This window comes from Channa argus, chromosome 11 (genome assembly GCF_033026475.1).
Source record: "Channa argus isolate prfri chromosome 11, Channa argus male v1.0, whole genome shotgun sequence".
Taxonomy (NCBI): Eukaryota; Metazoa; Chordata; class Actinopteri; order Anabantiformes; family Channidae; genus Channa; species Channa argus.
In genome coordinates, this window is record NC_090207.1 from 16109811 (window position 1) to 16128981 (window position 19171).

General features: G+C 41.5%; 1 protein-coding gene across 20 annotated transcripts in view; it reads right to left on the reverse strand.

Moving 5' to 3' along the window:
• mef2cb (myocyte enhancer factor 2cb) overlaps positions 1-19171 on the reverse strand; it is a 71135-nt gene that overhangs the window by 8926 nt on the left and 43038 nt on the right. For 3 of the 20 annotated variants that reach the window (XM_067520153.1, XM_067520152.1, XM_067520156.1), the window contains 4 exons: positions 6198-6341; positions 5879-6016; positions 3242-3431; positions 1106-1153 (listed from right to left, as the gene is read on the reverse strand). In XM_067520153.1, the coding sequence (XP_067376254.1) occupies positions 1106-1153; positions 3242-3431; positions 5879-6016; positions 6198-6341 (520 nt within the window). The remainder of the gene's footprint in view (positions 1-1105; positions 1154-3241; positions 3432-5878; positions 6017-6197; positions 6342-19171) is intronic. The other 17 variants (XM_067520154.1, XM_067520157.1, XM_067520155.1 and 14 more) reach the window with 9 other exon arrangements.

A 19171-nucleotide genomic window follows, 5' to 3' on the forward strand; every position in this document is an offset into this window, starting at 1 on the left:
CCCCCCCCCCCCAATGTGCTTTTTCTCTCTCCCCCTAGATGAGATTTAAGAGAGTTTTGAATGGAATCTTTTAGCTTCCACATGACTCTCTCTCCACATCATGTTTTTTGCCGCTGCTGCTGAGCGACGCATAGCTCTCACAGAGCGTCTCTGTTCCTTCGGCACAGTGACACAAAGGCTACATTTGAAGCATGCTCTGCAGCACGCCGTCGACAGAACACACGCCACAACAAATGGTCCTGTTGTGTGTGTGTACGTGTTTATGTGTTTGATGCGGGCCAGACAGAGAAACCAGGCACTGACCCCTTGTGATGGAGCCTTAGGGGCCAGCCAAGGATGCCCAGCTGTGCCCCACTGACCCCCTACCCCATTCTCCATTTTTACACCATGCACTGTACATCAGGCTTTAAAATTTAACCCGCTAAGTGGGAGACTCTTTTCTCTTTAAAAACTTGGGCCTGCAATGTCCTCAGGGAAAAATGCAATAACACACAGAAGCTAACACATAAGATTCCTTACACATTTTCCTCCTGCATGTGTTGCTCTGCTCACCATGGGATCATTATGGCATGGTAAGACACTCCAAACTTTGGACCATTTTGGTTACAGACATATGATAGCAGTTACTGTGTAGTGGGTTTGTCAAAACAAGTTACTCCAAATGGCAGCTATGAGTGTTGTCAATGTGAATTTAAGTCTATTCAAAGAAGTGGTAGAAAAAAATAAATATCCCATTATACAAAAAAAAAAAACAAACTCAACTCTACAAACAAAAGTCCACCATCTACTCCAATTGCCCATCATTCAATCGCTGCTTCAGTATACACTGCAATTTTATTTCTGTTTCCCCCCACTTGTTCTACTGTTTTATGGATAAACACAGGCAGAACGTGTCACAGCCCCTGCACTGCACAAAAATTCCCAGATGACCTCCACAACCACTAACATCAACACATTGTGGACAATATCACCATTTGGGTGAAGGTTACTATTAGTCAGGCATTTTATGGTCCTGTGTGGGTGAGTGGGTGCAATGTATGTATGTGTGGGTGTGTGTATGTGTCTTAGCAGGCAACTGTGTGTGAAAAGAAGAGGCCATTCTTACCGGCACTGGTGCCTGCGCCAGTGGTGAGGTCAGCACCCATGAGGCCACCTGAAAGCCGAAAGAGAGAAGAGAGCAAAAGAGAGAAAACCATTAGAGGATAAACACCCACCTAACATCCACTATGCCTCCTGTCTCTTACCTTGCTGGCCTTTCACAACATTTAATCACAATGCACTGTATGTGTGTTTTTGCTTGTGTGTCAGTACATCACATGTGTACTGATACCGGAGGTAATACTGCCTCCCACTCGAACCTTAACACTTTGAGAGACTGGACATGATGAGTGGATACATTGTGCTGGCATCCAAGAAAAATGACACATTATTATTTTTAAGCAATATGAGGTGGATGAGTGGGAGGGTTCAGAACATGTGCGGTTTGGTGTGGATGGTGAGAATGCCAAAACTCATATTTAGTTTGTGCTTGTGCTTCCAGCATCCAGTTGTAATGACAGGGTGAGGTTGTGGGCAGCTGCCTTCAGACCAGAAGGACAGAAAAGCGACTTTGGACAACAATAATAAACCAACAAGCCTGATTTGCTTATGTCACAAGCGACTCAAGCCTATACTTCCAGAAGGGCCAGAAGTCACATATATAGAAAACTGTGGGCTGAGATTTAATATGATACTAATTCATCAACTTACAACCGCTATTCCCAATAAATTGGGAGGATGTGAAAACATAAATAAAAACTGAATGCAATGATTTGCAAATTTCATCAACCCATATTTTAGTCACAATAGAACATAGACAACATGCCAAATGTTGAAGCGCAGACATTCTGCCATTTCATTTGGAATTCAATGGCACCAACACATCTCACAAAAGTTGGGCGATGTTTACCACTGTGTAGCATCCCCTCTTCTTTTAACAACGGTCTGTAAACATCTGGGAAGCAAGGAGACCAATTGCTGACGTTTACGAGAGGAATGTTGTCCCATTCTTGTCTGATGCAGGATTCTAGCTGCTCAACAGTCCTGGGCCTTTGTTGATTTTTTGTTTTATGATGCACCAAATGTTTTCTATTGGTGAAAGGTCTGGACTGCCATGCTGTTGTGATGGATGCAGTATGTGGTTTAGTATTGTCTTGCTGAAATATGCAAGGCCTTACCTGAAAGAGAAGTTGTCTGGATGGGAGCATATGTTGCTCTAAAACCTCTATGTACTTTTCAACATTGATGGTGCCTTTCCATATGTGTAAGCTGCCCATGTCATAGGCACTAATGCACCCCCATACCATCAGAGATGCAGATCCACAGAACAGTGCGTCCATGTTTCCAAACAGAATTTCAAATTTTGACGCATCTGACCACAGAATAGTTTTCCATTTTTCCTAAGACCATTTTAAATGACCTTTGACCCAGAGAACACAGTGACATTTCTGGATCATGTTCACATACAGCTTCTTTTTTGCATGATACAGCTTTAACTTACATTTGTGGATTGCACAGTGAACTGTGTTCACTTACAGTGATTTCTAGAAGTGTTCCTGAGCCCATGCAGTGAGAATAATGCCTGTTCTTAATGCAGTGCTGCATGAGGGCCCGAAGATCACATGCATCCCGTTTTGACATTTGGCCTTTTCACTTGCGCACAGAGATTCCTCCCGATTCTCTGAATCTTTTGATGATATTATAGACTGTAGATAACGGGATCTTCAAAGTCTTTGCAATTTTACGTTGAGGAACATTTTTCTAAAGTTGTTCCTTTTGTTGCCCCTCTTCCAACATTTTTGAGATGTGATGGTGCCATCTCAATTAAAATGAGTAAATATTTTCCACGAAATGATGAAATATCTCAGTTTCAACATCAAAAATGTTGTTTATCTTCTATTGTGAATAAAATATGGTTTGATGAGATTTGCAAATATTTGCATTTGGTTTTTATTTATGTTTTACACATCCTCCTGACTTTTTGGGAATTGGGGTTGTACTTGGATCACATGATGTTAATATTTATGGGAAAGGAATGGCTCTATAATAGTTTACTGCAGCTGGACTGAATATGGCAGGTAGCTGTCATTAAATAAAGAGTGAATCTTTTGTGTGTGTTTTTAGCATAACAGTATCATAACATAGTTTAGACAATACACAGTAGGGACTGTAGGTGGGTGCATGAGTGCAGGTGAGACCCTACCTGTGTTACCTGCACTGGGGGGTCTGTGTGTAACTCCGGGAGACATGCTGTTTCTCTGTAAGCCATGGTGCGCTAGTGGCAACAGGTTGTGGTTGCCTAGGGAACCACCTGGGTGGCTGTAAATAAGATTGTTCTGGTTGCTAACAGGAATGGACACAGGCATGTCATAGTTCGAAGGGGGCACAGCCTGCTGAGAAAAGACAGAGAACATACGAGACACAGAGATGCAACTTTGATTAGACTAAAGATAATGTACCAACGTGTGAACAAAATAAAAGCCTTCAAGTAAAGGAATGGACACAGAGAAAGAGACAGGACACTTCATACGCGCTTGAGGAACACAAACCATTTGATCATCAGCACGGTTACTCCCGAAGCTGTCAAAAACAAAACAACAAAGACAGAGACAGCCAACTTTTAAAGGACAAATGGACAACTGACAACAGACAGCCATGCATAGATGAATGGTAGAGAGCACAACTTCGTAGAACAAGGGCTAAAAATAACAGGCTGTATGATATCGAAAGGGAGTGCTGCACAAAACCAAAGGGTAAGTGCCTAGAAAACAGTTTTCAGAGTTGCTCAAATTGCCACCAAGACGATATATGTGTTGGCAAAAGTTTGTCATTCCAACTTGATCCACCATAGGTAGTTACAGTGACAGCTACTAATATCTTTTTAGGACATTTATCATTATGGCAAAAGGTTGCCCTGAGGAAAAACTATGCCATGGTCACTACTTTTATGTTTCCTAAAATACATTCTTGATTTATTACTTTAAAAAAATAAGGAGGCTGCGGTTTACTGGGATTGAAGCCAGTGGCATCTTACTATTCTAAAAAAGCTAGAGATAATTCAGTCTGTCTTCACCTCACTAAAAAAGTCTGCAGGATTTCTTACAAAAGCAGCTTCAAGACTGGATAAATGAATGCAATTTGGGATCATTTATTTTTCTGTCACATGGAGCTAATGCAAATTGTTTTTAAGTGTTAGACTCAGATCAGTCAGCACTCTCATCAGGAACATGAGTAGAGGTAACCTGCTGGCCTTAGGCATCTAGTTTGTCATGTTTATTGTGTTCCTTGGCAGAAAGACTTAACCCTGGGAGTGCCCTGGAAGTGGGTGATCCTGCATGTTAGCTTTAGGAAGCAGAAAATAGAGCCCTAAATTACTGCCATGTGTCTTAGCGCATCAGGGGGATCAAGTTGGGTATGCGCCATAACATTTCTTTATCTTTTTTTAATGGTCTCCCTTTTGCTGTTATTTTATAATTATAGAGAAACTTAATTTAACAGTATTACATTGCTTGTCTCTGCACATTTTGATATATTTGTTTTATTTATACAGGAATGGGCTAGCTAAAAAGCTATGGATGTCTTTGGTTCTGTTTCGTTTCTTTAAGACTTGGTAATTTGTTCCATCTCAGACTCCTTGTTGGCATTCTTATACAACATTCCTTCATAGGCTATGTTTTTTAAGAATTGGGGAATGGTGTTTGAGTGCACATTAGCATGCACTTACAGGGTGCAAGGGCCCCATCAGTAAGCTGTCCTATAACTGGTGCCATCCTTCCTGTTTTTACTCATCTTCCTCCTCTTCCTCTCCCCACACTCCCCTCAACAGTCCCCTGCAATCCAGAGACCTAGTGCTTGGCAGCCACTCTGACCACACACTGAACTGCCACTTGTTGTGTGCAGAGTTCCTCCCAACACCACTACCCCCCCCCCCCCCCCCCATCCCCGACCAGCTCCAATCCCAAACCTACCCCACCCTGCCATAACTCCCCAGCTCACCAACCCCTTGCCTTTGCTTCTAACCACATCTCCCCTTGCTCCACGTGGCTTAGACACCCGTTCTTCTTTAAATGATCTACAGTGGAATTATATTTTTATGTTCAAATATCTAGAACAGTAACCATTCCAACATATGCTCCTTTCTGAATGAAGGGCAGGCTCATTTATCAGAGAGAGCATCCTTATTTTGTGACAGATGACTACATTCATTTTTTCTGTAAAATTTACACTATTTAAAATCCAGCAAGTGGCATGTTTCAACATATGCTTTTCTTTTAAACATGCTGCTAGACTATTGAAGACTGTCTCTGATCAATTTAAACGGAGGGAAGATAATTGAGTTTGTGACATACTGAAACATGCTTAAGAGTTTGTGAATGTCTGCTGCTGTTTCCTTGCCACAGTGTCTGTCCTTGTTGTTGCAGATGACTGAGTGCTGTGTTTTGATACAGGAAAGGAAAAAGCACATGCAGACCACACCTCCCCTGAGAACCACGCAAGGCATTATGGGTAACAGGTTCAAGGTGGGAGCCCAGTAAGGATAAAATTTGTCATGAGAGAAAGTCTGCAATTACTACAGCAAAAATGTCTGCTAGTTATGGTTACAGCCAAATTAAAGGACCCTTCCTTAACTGTAATCAAGTAAAATCAAAGAACTGTAATTATGTTCACTGTAAGTATACGATATCCTATAATCTCTCTCTAGTCTTACTGTCACTCTCAATTTATGTATTTAGTCTGGTGTCAAACAATGGTGGTTAGCCGGGTTAGCTCAAAAGCTACTTGACAGTCAGCTTTCTGTTAGCCTGTTGAGGACGCGCCACAGCATCAATCCAGTACTTACAGGTATTTTATGAGTTTTTATCATGTGATCAAACTCCTCGTTAATCTGTTTGTATTTCTCTTCAGTGCATGGGGTGAGGATAAGAGCAGACTCAAGCTCCGGGCTCTCACTGCCTTTGTTCTCCTTCTTGCTCAATGCCTGCCAGGTCCCACACAACCACAGAGATGGACAGAAGGACACATGGATGAAGGGGAGACGGGTGGTAGGAACAGATGACGTAAACAAGGAGACGAGCGACAGAAACCATATGGGAAAAAAAGGGGGAAAGAGAAGAAAGAAAGGTGAGAGAAAGGCTCAGTTTTCAATGAGAGGTACTTACACACAGTCTCTGTCTGCTGATCATCAGATCAATGTCCTCGTTTATTTTCCTGTACTTGTCCTCTGACTCGGGGCTGTGGCCGACCGAGTCGTCTGCGTCGGGATCTGGGCTGTCACAGCCATTTAGGCCCTTCTTTCTCAAAGTCTGCAAACAGAGCAGTTACACAACATAGTTGAAGGGCTTGGGGTAAGGAACGATGACCCAGGTGAATTGCTTGGGAGGGACAGATGGCTATAAACTGTGAGGAAGGACCTTTTCGAATCAATCCTGACAAAAAAGTCCATTTGTAGGGAGTTTGGAAAAGCTTTTAAAGAATTATTTAGGAGAAGCACTTCTCGTCTTCTTTCATATGAGTAAATGCCCAAAGTAATTCTTCTCTATGAGAGAGTTGGGTCTTTTTCTAAGAAAGATCTTTAACCTTTCCAGTGAATCACACTGGCTGGCTCTATTCTAACCTCTATTAACATGGGCTGACACCAAGGTAACACTGTTTGCTTTGTGAACAAGTAAACATGCAGCTAAACATTCAAGATGGCACATAAAACTTAATCACATTCAGTAAAAGAGATAACAAAACAATCAAACTTTTGACAACAAATGACAACTCATAGGACCTTGACATCTTATAATCACACCAGAAAAGAAAAAGTCATAACAGTTACAGACAATTTAGAACCACAATCATCAGTAGTTCATGAAATAGAACTAAAATACAGTAGACGGCCTTAAGTTTATGACTGTAAATGTGGTAGTTTCTGTTTTGGCCACCTGATGGCCACCTGCCCCCATTAGATTGTCCAGAAAACAGCAGACAGGCAGAAAAGCACACTATCCACTGGTTCACCACTCCCTCTGAGTGGGAGAGAGACGCACACAAAGAGAGGCGTAAGAGGGAGAGAGAAAGAGAGACAGAGCTGCCTCTTTCCTTTTTTAGATATTGTTGACAACCATAACAACAGGGATACGTTTCAGAGCACATTAGTGTGTGTGATAGCATGAGGGTATGTTTGCTTGAACAAGTAAGCATGTACCGATAGGTGCTGTGTTCAATTGCCTAGTAAAGTGAGAGACAAAGACAGAGTGGGAGAGAAGAAAAGTACAGTAGCTGACAGTTAGCGATCTCTTCAAAGGCATCCCCTCCTCTCCAGCCCCCTTTCACTCTCTCACTTCCCCCCCCCCTTCTCTCTCTCCTCCTGGCTTTAATAAAGGGAGATTAGTCTACAGGAGGAATATCACGGGCCTGCTCCTGTCTGTGCAGTCGACGCTTCACACTGCGCTCTCTTACTTTCATCTGAAGCTCCATATCAGACAGACGTAATTAAATTTACTTTAGCACACCCTGTATTTGATGCTGATCAAGTGTGCGTGTGTTTCTCTCTGTATATGATGTAGTGTGTGTCTACAGGAGTGTGTGTGTCTGTGTGTGGGAGGGGAAAGAGGGGAATGAGTCTGTGTTTGTGTGCATGTGTGGGTGTGTGAGAGTGGGGGTTAGCGTCAAGAAAAAAGAATGAGAGACTGAGCAGGAGAAAAGAGGAAGATAGATCCTAAGATAAGTTAATCTCAGTGAACTTCTTCCTCTCATTTGTTTGTCTTCGTCAGTACTCACTCACGGAAGAGATACGAGTGCTAGCTACTCCATCACAACCAGCAGCAGAAGTGACAGGGAGCGTTCTGCCTGCTTAGAAAACAAATAACAATCCAGTCATCTCTCATGTCAGCACAACAAAGGCCTGTTTTGAGTGTGGTTTTAGTGAACTTAGAGGGCTTCTTTTGTTTGTGTGATAACTGTTTGATTCCTGAGGCGTCTCGTGGCGAGGCAGCTACTGTAAGCGTGTCAACATTTGCTGGCTCTCCTCTTCTCTCTCTGAATCCTCACTTGGCCCCTAGAGTGGAAATCTGGAATTCTAGATTTGAAAGCGTCTCTCACATCTTTGACAGTCCTCAGGAAATCACACCAAACAAATCAACCAAGACGATGCAGGAGATCTGACTTCTAACAGACCTACAGTGAAGCAGGCACTTTTGCGCTATCTGAGGTGGTTGAGTCAAAAGAACAAAGGGGTTGCAGAGGTTTAGCATGCTGTCTTTTTTGGCAAAGGCGTGAGATGTAAAACTTTTGGTATTTCTTTTGTGTAGTTTCATTCTGGCCCTTGCGATGCATCATATCGAACTGACAAGAGCTGAACTGCTGGCCTTTTTCTTTTCACATGAGAATGCATGGAGGAAAAAACAAAAACGTCTTCTTCCTTGCACAGATTTCTACCACCTACCGCCACTAGCACAGTGTGCGTGAAAGATTCACTTCCATTCTAGGAAGACTAGAGGTGGGGCATAAAGAGGAGAATGGGGGCTGGGGTAAAGGTGATGCCTATATGGGGCAACTGAGCTGGTGGTCTGACAGGGTGTTGGGCAATAGTTGCATTGGGTGTTGAAAGGACACAGGGAGCCAGAGCCTAAGTGTTATGTGACTTTGAAGCATGTGTTCCAGACTTAGCTTTCCAGCAAGGCTCAGCATATCGAGGGTGCGGTACAAGGCCGCTATGCCACTCATCCCAGATATGCGCACCTGTTTAAAGCCATCACACCTGTTGCCAAAGTCTGAAACACAACCCAGGAACCAATCAGATCTGTTGGAGCACTCTATATAGCCATAGAAGGGCCTTTCCTTCTTGCCCTCTCCAACTCTACCACCATGCTCTCGTCATCTTTTATTTTTTCTCCTTTTTAATAGGCCTATTGCTTCTTCTTATATGTGCCTTGATTTTGCTACATACTTTATGACTCTGCTCCATACAGTAACAGACAACTGACTTAGACAAACCTTTGTCTTTTATTTTGTGATCATCACTACATAAGCAACGTCAAAGACAGATCTTGCACAGAGACAGAAAATAATGATCACTGGAAAAAGAGCTTTCACCCCAATATTGGAAAAAAAGAGCTGGCATGAAAAAAAAGAGTCTTTGGGGAATAGGCTAATAGGATAAGGATTAAACAACAACATTTTGGGGCAGTTCTCTAGTGCCAAGAATTTAATGCACAAAATGTTCACCCAGATTACCATTCTTTTAACATTTAATTTTCCAAGTAACTAGGATTTTCAGTTTCATAAAGAAATATTTATGATTTGATTTGTACAAAATAATAGCTGATGCAAGATTAAAAAGTATGTGTTTTTATAGACCTTCTCACAATTTTGCTTGTAATTATCAGGAAGCCAGACAAGTTAAAGACAATGAAACAACTTAACTTGCCTGTACTCACACTTTGACTGTTTACAGTTTAACACAAGATAAAAAAATCTAATGTAAAGCCAGCTCATAAGAGAAATATGTACACTGATGGAGAAGGTAGAAGAGACTGAAAAAACAAAGTTACGAAGCAACAAATTACTACAATATGACTATTAACCAAGCATGCTACACAGAATGAGCACAGTTAATGTGAGAGAAAAAGTGTGACAGGAAAGACTGCAAAAAAGCTGCGTATGCTTGCATGGCTCAGTGTCTTTCACCGTGGCCCCTTTGGAGCCTTGCTCCTAATTAAACTCCTTCTTCATGATGCTCCCTCATGACTCGACTTGTCACAGGGCCTGTGTGAAGCAGGCACAGCATAGACACATCGTCCTACATACTTGAGACACCCGTCTCATCAGTATCCTTCAGCTCTGCACCATCAGCCAGGCTGGCCTAGACCAGGCTGGAATATGTTGGGCTAAAGGACTACAATGAGCAAGACAAAGCGAGGTAATGTGAGCCTGAGTAACCTGGGTAAAAGTCCATACTCATTTCATAGTTTCTGGTGTGGGTGACAACTTCATGTGGATTTTGAGAAAAACTGTGGAGGGTATTTGGGTGTGAATTTTGGGCGGCCCCAGGGAGTCTCCTAGGAACAGCTGATGCCTGCCTAGAGCTCTTGCCATACCAGGATCCGTCTGCTCGGCATTCTGCCACCCTGCTCACCCTCTCTTTACCCCTATCTGTCTTTCTGCCCCTCATCTTTCTGTCTCAGTTTGCTGCTCAGTCTGTCTCTGACTCCATACCCCTCTTCCCCACAGTGTCTGTAATACGGCTGTGCTTCAACCGAAGCTGAGTCAAAACATTGTTGGCTTGATGGGTACATCTTTATTTTTGATAGACTCAAGATAGTTGATGGGCTGTGTTTGGAAAGAGCTTTTTGCTGACCGTTCCCCTCTACAGTTATCTTGGCAGTGGCTGAAGGCTATGACACATTCAATATTGTGTTTATGGCTATTGGCGACAGCCAGGCCAGTGAATGTTTTTCAATGTCTTCAACAAAACAGCTGACAGCGTAAGTGCAAAAACCCTCTGCAAAAACAGACAGTTTATAATAGGCCTTTTATATCTTTGCCAACACTGGTATTCTAAAAACACACACTACTGTAAGTAAAAACAAGACTTATAAAAGAATACAGTATAGTACGAGGGGACAAATAGGTTTCCCCAATAAATGCAGCTGTTTATGTTTAGCAGTACAAGTTGCTGACAAAAAAGCACTAAGTATGAATAAGTAAAAAATATTTAAAATATAGATACATTTGAGTTAAAGATTGAATATCTGAGATATTGTGGATGTAAACTATATGGACAGTGTGTGAAAAGGAGTCTAAGAAAGGTGTGAACGGATTGAGAATTCAAAAGTCAACTGCAATGGGCTTTGAAGGGGCTTCCAAATAATCTTTAATAAAATGCCATCTAATGCTGAGGGCAACAATTGTTAAATAGCTTTTTTAAATTCACACAGTGTACAGCATAGGAACACTGCAGGGATAACCTTTAACATTAAAACATTTTAACAGTAAAATTTCTTTAAATGTTCTTTAAGCTAACTTACAAACATTAGCTTAAAGACCATGTAAGACCAATTAGGTTTAGATTATGGTCATTTTGGGGAAAAAAAAGAGAGGTTTGGACAACCATGGGACAACAAGGAGATCCCTGTTACCAACTGACCAACTCAATTTTATCAAAGCAGACTGGAAGAAGCATGTGTGGCTCAGTGTCAGTATGAGTAAAGCACTGGTAAGAAACACTGTCCCTTCTCATCACAAACAACATGATAGAGGTGGCCATTAAGCACTGTAGATTACCCCCCCACAGCACCACTGCACATGAAGCACACTGAGGGTGTCCCTTGCTGTGGCATGGATAGCGTAACAGATAGGCTGATAGTTTGCTTGAGATGTGCTCTCATTCTTAGTTTTTTCGTCCCTCATTCTTACTTGCTCTAATTTTTGCATCCGCCCCTCACTCTCTCTGTCTCTCTTGCTCACTCTTTCGTTCTCTCTGCTTTTCAGAGTGGAGGGAACATCAGAGGGATCAGGCTGGCTTAGCTTATTGGAAGCAGATGGCAGACCAAAGACAAGAAGGCCACAGTTTCACGAAGCGTGGTTTGAACATGCCAGGACCATGTCGAGGGGCATGCCCATGGATGATGGCTGCATGGTGTATTTGAGTGTGTGTATGTATGTGCATGAGCATTTGCGGGAAAATGGTTGATTTTGTAGGTTACGAATCTGAGAAAGAGGAACCCCAAATAACAGCCTGTCTCTGCCAGTTTTTTCAGTTAGCATCTGCCCATCTCTATGCACTGGTGAGGCAACATTTGAAAAACTGTTGCATCAATGACTTTTCAATGATTCGGTAGCTTTGAAGCCCCTTACTCCTGGTGCCCTGCTACACTATAATCTGAAATCAAAGGCTGGCGGCTAGGGTCTATCATCTGTGTTTGTTCAGTAATAAACTGGCTAACAGTGTAATTACTGCCTGTCTAGGGACTACTACTAAATTTAAAAAAAAGTGAAAAGTGGAGCAGAAATAGAGAAAAGTGTTAAAATAATTGAGACTGTGAGGGTCTGCACAGTTCCTCCACATTTCTCCAAGCTGTGGTACTGTGATGGTGCATGTGTTAAAATCACCATTAAGAAGAGCCCACTGCAGACGAGAGCCCACTCACAGATAGACATTCTTAGCTAGCCAGTACACAGCACAATACCAGATGGTGCAGTGTTTTCCATATGGAAGAGACACACACTAAGCACATGTCAGAATCCAACACTGTTTGCATCCTAGCCCTAGGAACAAAGTGGCCATTCAGACTAGTCACTACACTGTATAATTACCCAGATAGACATTATGAGACACAATGCCAGCTCAGTCAAACTGGATACAGAGGGCACTTATGTCTGCAACCTCAACCTATCCATCTTTCATCCTGTCTACACTCCAGTTACATTATACGTCTTTATTCAAATGAATTAGAATGTGTCTATATGTATTTCTGATTTAACATAAAAATCAATTTGCCAAGGTCAGAATGTGTGTGAAAATGCTTGCTTTACTACAGTATGTCACAGATGACACTAAGCGACTGTACTGTAATATTATGAATAAAGCTTTCAATTGCATACATTACATGTATGTATGTAATTGGAAAGTTTTGAGCATTTTCTAACTCAATCGTGTTGCCCACAATCACCATACAGATACTAAGGCAACCACTAAATCTTTTCTACTCACATGTTAGTTGTCAGCCTGCAACCTGGATTCACTTGTTTGTCAATTCCACAGACCTCAGTTGTTGCTGTCCAACATATATGAAAAAACATCAGAATGAAATACCGCTCCACTGCATGACATGTTTCTTCATTTCAAATCTGGTGTTTGAAGCACCTTATGGTCCATTTTGGCACTTCCCTTTATTTCAGCCGGTGAACTGTGTATGCAGTTTTAAGGTGGAACACATTTAAGGTGGAATTACAGAGACTCCCAACGATATGGTTTTGGTTTTTGTAATGAAGAAACATGTCAGACAATGGAGTGGTGTGTCTGCCTGAAGTGTTTTTAATATTTTCTGGACAACAATAGACATCTATAAAATCAAGAGGCGAGCAAATCCAGGCTGCAGGCCAACAACTAACCAAACATGAGTAGAGAAGATTCATTGTTGGCTTAAGGGTCTGTATGGCGGTTGTGAACAATTTATTAAAAGATTAATTTAGAAAATTATGGAAATTATCCTTTAAGTTATCATCAGACATGGATGTTATAGCCTGAGCAAAATTGTTTCAGTTTCTCTGAGGATGGCGATAGCTAAAACTTCAAGTCCCCATTCGAGCCACCCTGTGTTCCTTCATTGTCGCCCCACCAATCATCACTTATCATCTTTTGTCTCTCTGTCTGTTATCGCATGGTGCCACAGCAGGAAAATGAAGCCTTAGGGAGGCCTTGAGTAACAATGACCAGCCAGTTGACCTCTATTCTGTGACCTTGAGTTTCCACACCCTGCTCAAACAGTAGCTGAGGTGGGGGAGGGGTGATGCAAGAGAGAAGCTCCAGGCAGGGCAGGGAATGCCATCTATAAAAATAGATACTCATTATTTTGAATTTCCCACAAACAGTTTCAAAGAACAAGGCATCATTTCATCTTAATGGCTGGAGTGAATTGTTTTGAGCTGTGTAGTGGAAAAGACTTGCCTTTTGGCAGCATGGCCTTAGAAGTGGCCTGCCTTTTTCACCACTCGACACCACAGGGACCACATATTGGCACATTTCAAACAGCCTATTTTTAAAATCTCCTTTTGTTGTTGTGTGAGTACCTCAAACTTCCGCTTTAGTATATTAACTTTAAAAAACACCTCTGAAAGAGTCCCAAGTGCTACTTGTCTCAAGTTCTGCTTTTCTGGGCAGTGGGCGTCTTAAGTGGTGTAAAATTCTTAACTTGTAGATCATATACATACACTCATCTTGTTGTTTTCCTCTCCTAAAAATGGAAGACACGCACAGTCTATAAAACAGAAACTTTTGCACTCTTTATGTCTGAGGCTGGTGCCACAGACACATGTTTAAATGTACCATCCATCTTGTTGTTTAGTTGAATGTTTTAAATAAGCTTTTTGTCTTGATTGAGGCAGAAATACGTCCAGATTGCTTGCAAGGAGTTCTCCAGCAGCAGCAAATTAAAGAAAATGGAGGGAACTAAGCCAAAGGTCAGGTGAACTAAAGTGTAAAGAGTAAGAGCAGAGGAAGAAATTGTGGCCTTGTACTCTTTTAAAAAACTTCGTTTCACCCTGCTCTGCTATCTATTATCTATTATCTTAATGATATGGAAAGGACATTTCCCAACATCAGTTTTTGTATAGATATTGACAAAAAGGTATTTTTACATTTTTAAAAAAGGTTTTGAAAACTATCTAAGTATTTAGTATGGGGTAGATAATAACAGCTGAATGAAATAATGGACTTCTTTATCCAATGGGATCAAATGTTTATGGGCACTACAGGATCTAAGTCGAACCAATTTTTCTTGGTCGTTCCTCAGTGCGAGACACTGAGGCTGAATGAATACCCTGACTCTTCGCTTACTCAATCCTCTATTTAAAAAAACAACCCCCACCCACTCTGTTTCAAACAGAAGGAGGGAGAGAGAAAGAGATTCCAAGCCTATTCTTCTACCCTCTCTCAGTAAGGACCGCCAACTAGGCAACTATTTTTAGCCTCACCACAGACTATTTTTAGACCAGTACCACTTTTGAAGCATTTATTAGTAAAAGAATACACCAAATAGTAGACACTGATGGTTTTGGTTCTTTTGGTTCTTTGGGGGTGTTGCTTTATTTTAACCATCATAAAAACTAGTTTTTATGTGGTGAGTTCATTCAACTGTCTCCTGAAACTACATTCCTATGCAACTACAGTGCAGACACTACTACATTTTTGTAGGAAACATAATCAGTGTGTAATTTGCTTCCCATGCAACATATTTTCGAATGAACAAAGTGCTAACTGAAATATTTTGTTTAAAGATTAATACACATGTAACATGTGAAGTGACAGTGACCTTAACCAAGTAATGTGCATGCCTAAACACAATACCTATAATATCACTGTAGTGAGAGAAGATTCTATATTGAATACTTCGATGGAAAAGAAAAACATTATCTAGGAACATTTTATTGATTTGTTCACTATCAACATATTTCCAACTAGCCATTTATGTTAACTGTCAAAACAGCCTCATTATATAATTAGAAACTGTATTCTGGTCGCAGCCATGTTCCTCATAAAACTTATTTGCATTTGCAATTTAGATATATAGCAGCTTAATTTTTGATAAACATCTGTGGCACAATATGGTAAAATCAAACGTTTTCAAAAAGTAAAGCAAACTCCCAACGGTTTAAAGCAGAAATGTTTAGAGAAAAAATAATAATAACAACACCAGTATTTTTTCCTCTGCTTGTTTTCTTACCATTCCCTTCTTTGCATTAGAAAGTCAGTTACCTATCTTAAACTGCACCAACCTTTGAGCTTGTTTGTAACTTTGTGAATCTTTGTGTAACCTTGTTGTTAGCACTGTAAACAAGTACAATTTGAAAGGGTGTGCAGGAAAGGTAAAGTTTCCTTTGCTGGCTCTTCAACATGTAATTAACATACACTCAATCCATTATAGTAACTGACAAGAATTTTATGTATTGGTTATACTGTGCTGCAGCATGTATACAGTTTGTCAAGTCTTTGTTTTAATAAACTGCTATACTGTGAGCTTGCCAGTGTCACAAGGTTAATTTACTTAGTCAGTCAAAGCGGCTTCAGAACTTAATCGTCAGCTCACCAGGAAAAACAAGCCATGTTACTGATCTCTCTCCACTAGTAAACACTGAGGCTCTGTGATCACCGTGACAACCCCACCCCTTACCTCCACCCCATGTTAGACCAAATGTACCCTGTCCTAAAACCTCAAAATGACACCCTACAAAATTACTGTGGACAACTGTAAGACAGGAGTTATGATATAGTTCTTTTGGTTGCAGAGGCATGTAAAAGTCACACAGGATAAATTAGTGAAGGCATTCAAGCCCAAGTAATTACACAGTCTTTGAGAGCCATGAGAAGAAGACATTCACTGAGCTGATCAACACAGAAAACTCCTTAAGGCTAATGTTCTCCATGCTGTTTGGAATCCAAATAAGCACACAGAATAGTGCACATGCTGGAAAATATTTTCACAAGAGAGAGGCAGAACACAAGCACACTGGTACTTCATAGAGGGAGATCACATGCCCTGTTGATTTGCAGGGATATTATGAGAAACAGAAAAAAAGTGTTTGAATAAAGAATCCTTGAGGTATTTGACAGTGAAATCAACCAACTTAGTCTCTTTAGTACATGTGAGGAATGTGTGAAAAATCATGTTTTATGACCAAATAAAATCACATTGTGCAGTGTGGATATGAGATATGATCTCAGAGCTAAATCTGCTTGATTTACTTTATTTTTATGTTTTTTCACTTACCCCTTCTTTGCACCTCACCCCCAACCCTCCCACCTTACTTTCCCTCTCTCCATCCCTCCAGTGGACTGTCACTGAGCTGAAATCACACCTGTGCTTTTCACACATCTCGGCACACGGGTGAAACATACGCAGGGTGAAACATGGTGAGGGAGCTTTGCTGAATCTCATTAGCCAAGCGGGTAGTCATTAACAGAATGACCTTTGGAAATAATTACCAGCCTTCCTCCCTCCATCCCTCCTTCCCTCCCTCCTCTTCTCACACTCATCTATCCCTCTGTCCCTCCCCTTCTCTCTCTCATTCAGTAGTTCCTTCTAGGTGAGGGCAGAAGAAGAGATAGGAGAAAGTAAAGAGGAGAAATGAGTTGAGGGTAGGTGAGGAGGCAGGTTTAAAATTACAGGGTGATCTGAACTTTCAGATTAGGTTAATCTGTTGGAAATGGGATTGGGCAATGGCCTTTACTCTGGCAGGCAGGAAAGCAGGCAGATCAGCTCAGTACAAGAGCTATGTGCCATTACATGTGATGCGTGAGCCAATAACATTAGAGTGTTCTGTGCTGGCCGAGGTCATCACAGTACACTCAACTTTGCAGGGTTTACTTCAATGTTCATCATTTATGTACAAATTTACATACGCACACATTTATGTCTCAATTTAAAAATTTCATATCGTGTTATGCCTTCTATGAGCGCTGGTCACGCATGGAAATTGAGCGGATTGTCACATGTGAGGACGCTTCTCACTCAGCCAATCTCCCGCTGTGAGTTACAAGTCTGAAAGGCCATTCCAGAGAATGTCCGAGGCTGAACTCTCCTAACGTTGCCGGGAGTTCATATGTGTTCATATGTGAAACAGCCTATAGACTCGTGCACTAGCGCTCACTGTGAGCACACAGACCAAAGCCACCTTTGTGTCTCTACACATAATCAGAATAGATTGTTCAGTAAATGCGTGTACACACATTGTGGCTTCCTTACTTCTTTACACACAGGTAGAGCTAGGCATTTTGGGGAAATAGAGTAGCTCTCTATCACAGCTCACTCACTGACCCTTTTAGTTGTCTCACAAAACTGTGGTCTTTGTTTCCACAGAGGGGAAAACAAACCCATTGTGGAACACGGATTTGGCAGAGCATAAGTGTGTCTTTGGATTTGGGGCCATTCAATCACAGCAAGAGCTAGCCAGAGCTGACTTAGGTTTGGACTTGAGCTGCACTCATCAAAAGGGGAAAGAAACAACTGTTTCATGTGCTACTGCAATTAACAACCCCCATTCTGGCACAACAAGTCACCAAAAAGATCTCAAAGTGACTTTTCTTAAGAATAGAGGCGAGATCTTTTATCTTGTCATTTCCCAACACTGTTTCCTTTTTCTGCCCTAATGCTGTTCACATGTCCAGGAAACTGACCTGGCAGACAGCGACTATAGGAAATCTATCTACATGTTTGACTGTTTTATCTGGAGCCAGACTCAAAGAGTGCACTGTAGATCTGCCAGAACAATGCACTTGGACTCCTCTAGGACACCCAGTGATGGAGAACTTGGCTCTGTGTCTGCTTTCATAAAGCTGAGAGAGTCTCAAGCTTAAATGTCTCTTTGAACAATTAACATTAATGAAGTGGACCTCCCCGCTGGTTTATTTAAGAGGCGTTAACATGGTGTAGTACATAGTTTACTACTGTCTCCTGAGGTAGTCTCTGCAGGTTTAGGTACCACTACTACAAGGCAAAACATGTGACTTGAGATTAAGCGGAAGCAGTCACAACATCAGTAAGACATGTCCTCAGTTTGCTACTGTACTTATCTGATTATTATGGGTTTGGCAGTGTCATGCATTGTGAATATGACAATAATAACTTGTAGCCATTTTGATTAGCAATGCTTCTTTTGTTTGCCACTTGAGCTCAGTGGAGGATTAGCTTTAGCTCCTTGGTCTTTTGCTTTCACAGATATTTGTGGAAGTGTCATTCCCAGCTGAGACAGTTTGTGAGTCATCAAGACCTTACTCACCACTCCTCTCACATTCTCCTATCTCTCTCTTTCTATCTTTCGGCTCCGTCTCTTGCATATATTCGATGACCCATGCATAGATTCAATGTATTGCAAAAATTAATCTTAGGAATTATGTATTTTCAATGGAAAACTGTATCAAAAAAAAAAGAAAATGACAGATAAAGTGTGAGGGAGAGAGAGAGAAAAGCCCTCCAGCCCCTTGTAAACATGCTGTAGCTAGAGAGGCTGTGCAATGCTCTCAGTGCCACTCTCTCAACAACGCTAATTATCAACCAAAGACATGCTAATTACATAGAGCTTTATTGCTAATGTAGCAGGCCTCTATGCCAGCCGCCCACACTCTGAGCTCTGCTCCCCTACCTCTGCCTCTCCTCCCACTACACCTTCAAGCACAGCAACAACAGAGAAAAAGAGATGAATGTGTTTCTGTGTATTTTAAAGACAAGTGCGTTCTACAAATTTGAAAGTAGATATGTCACATATCAGTTACTATAGTTAAGGTTTTATTGATTCTAATCTAGGGAACCTGGATTTTATGTCCACCCCTAAATCTAGCACTTCTTCAGGTTCCTGACCTCTTCCTCATCATCCCACTATCTCAACAGGAAGTCCGCTTCGCTCCTGCCTCCTCCAAAACTCAACAACCCAC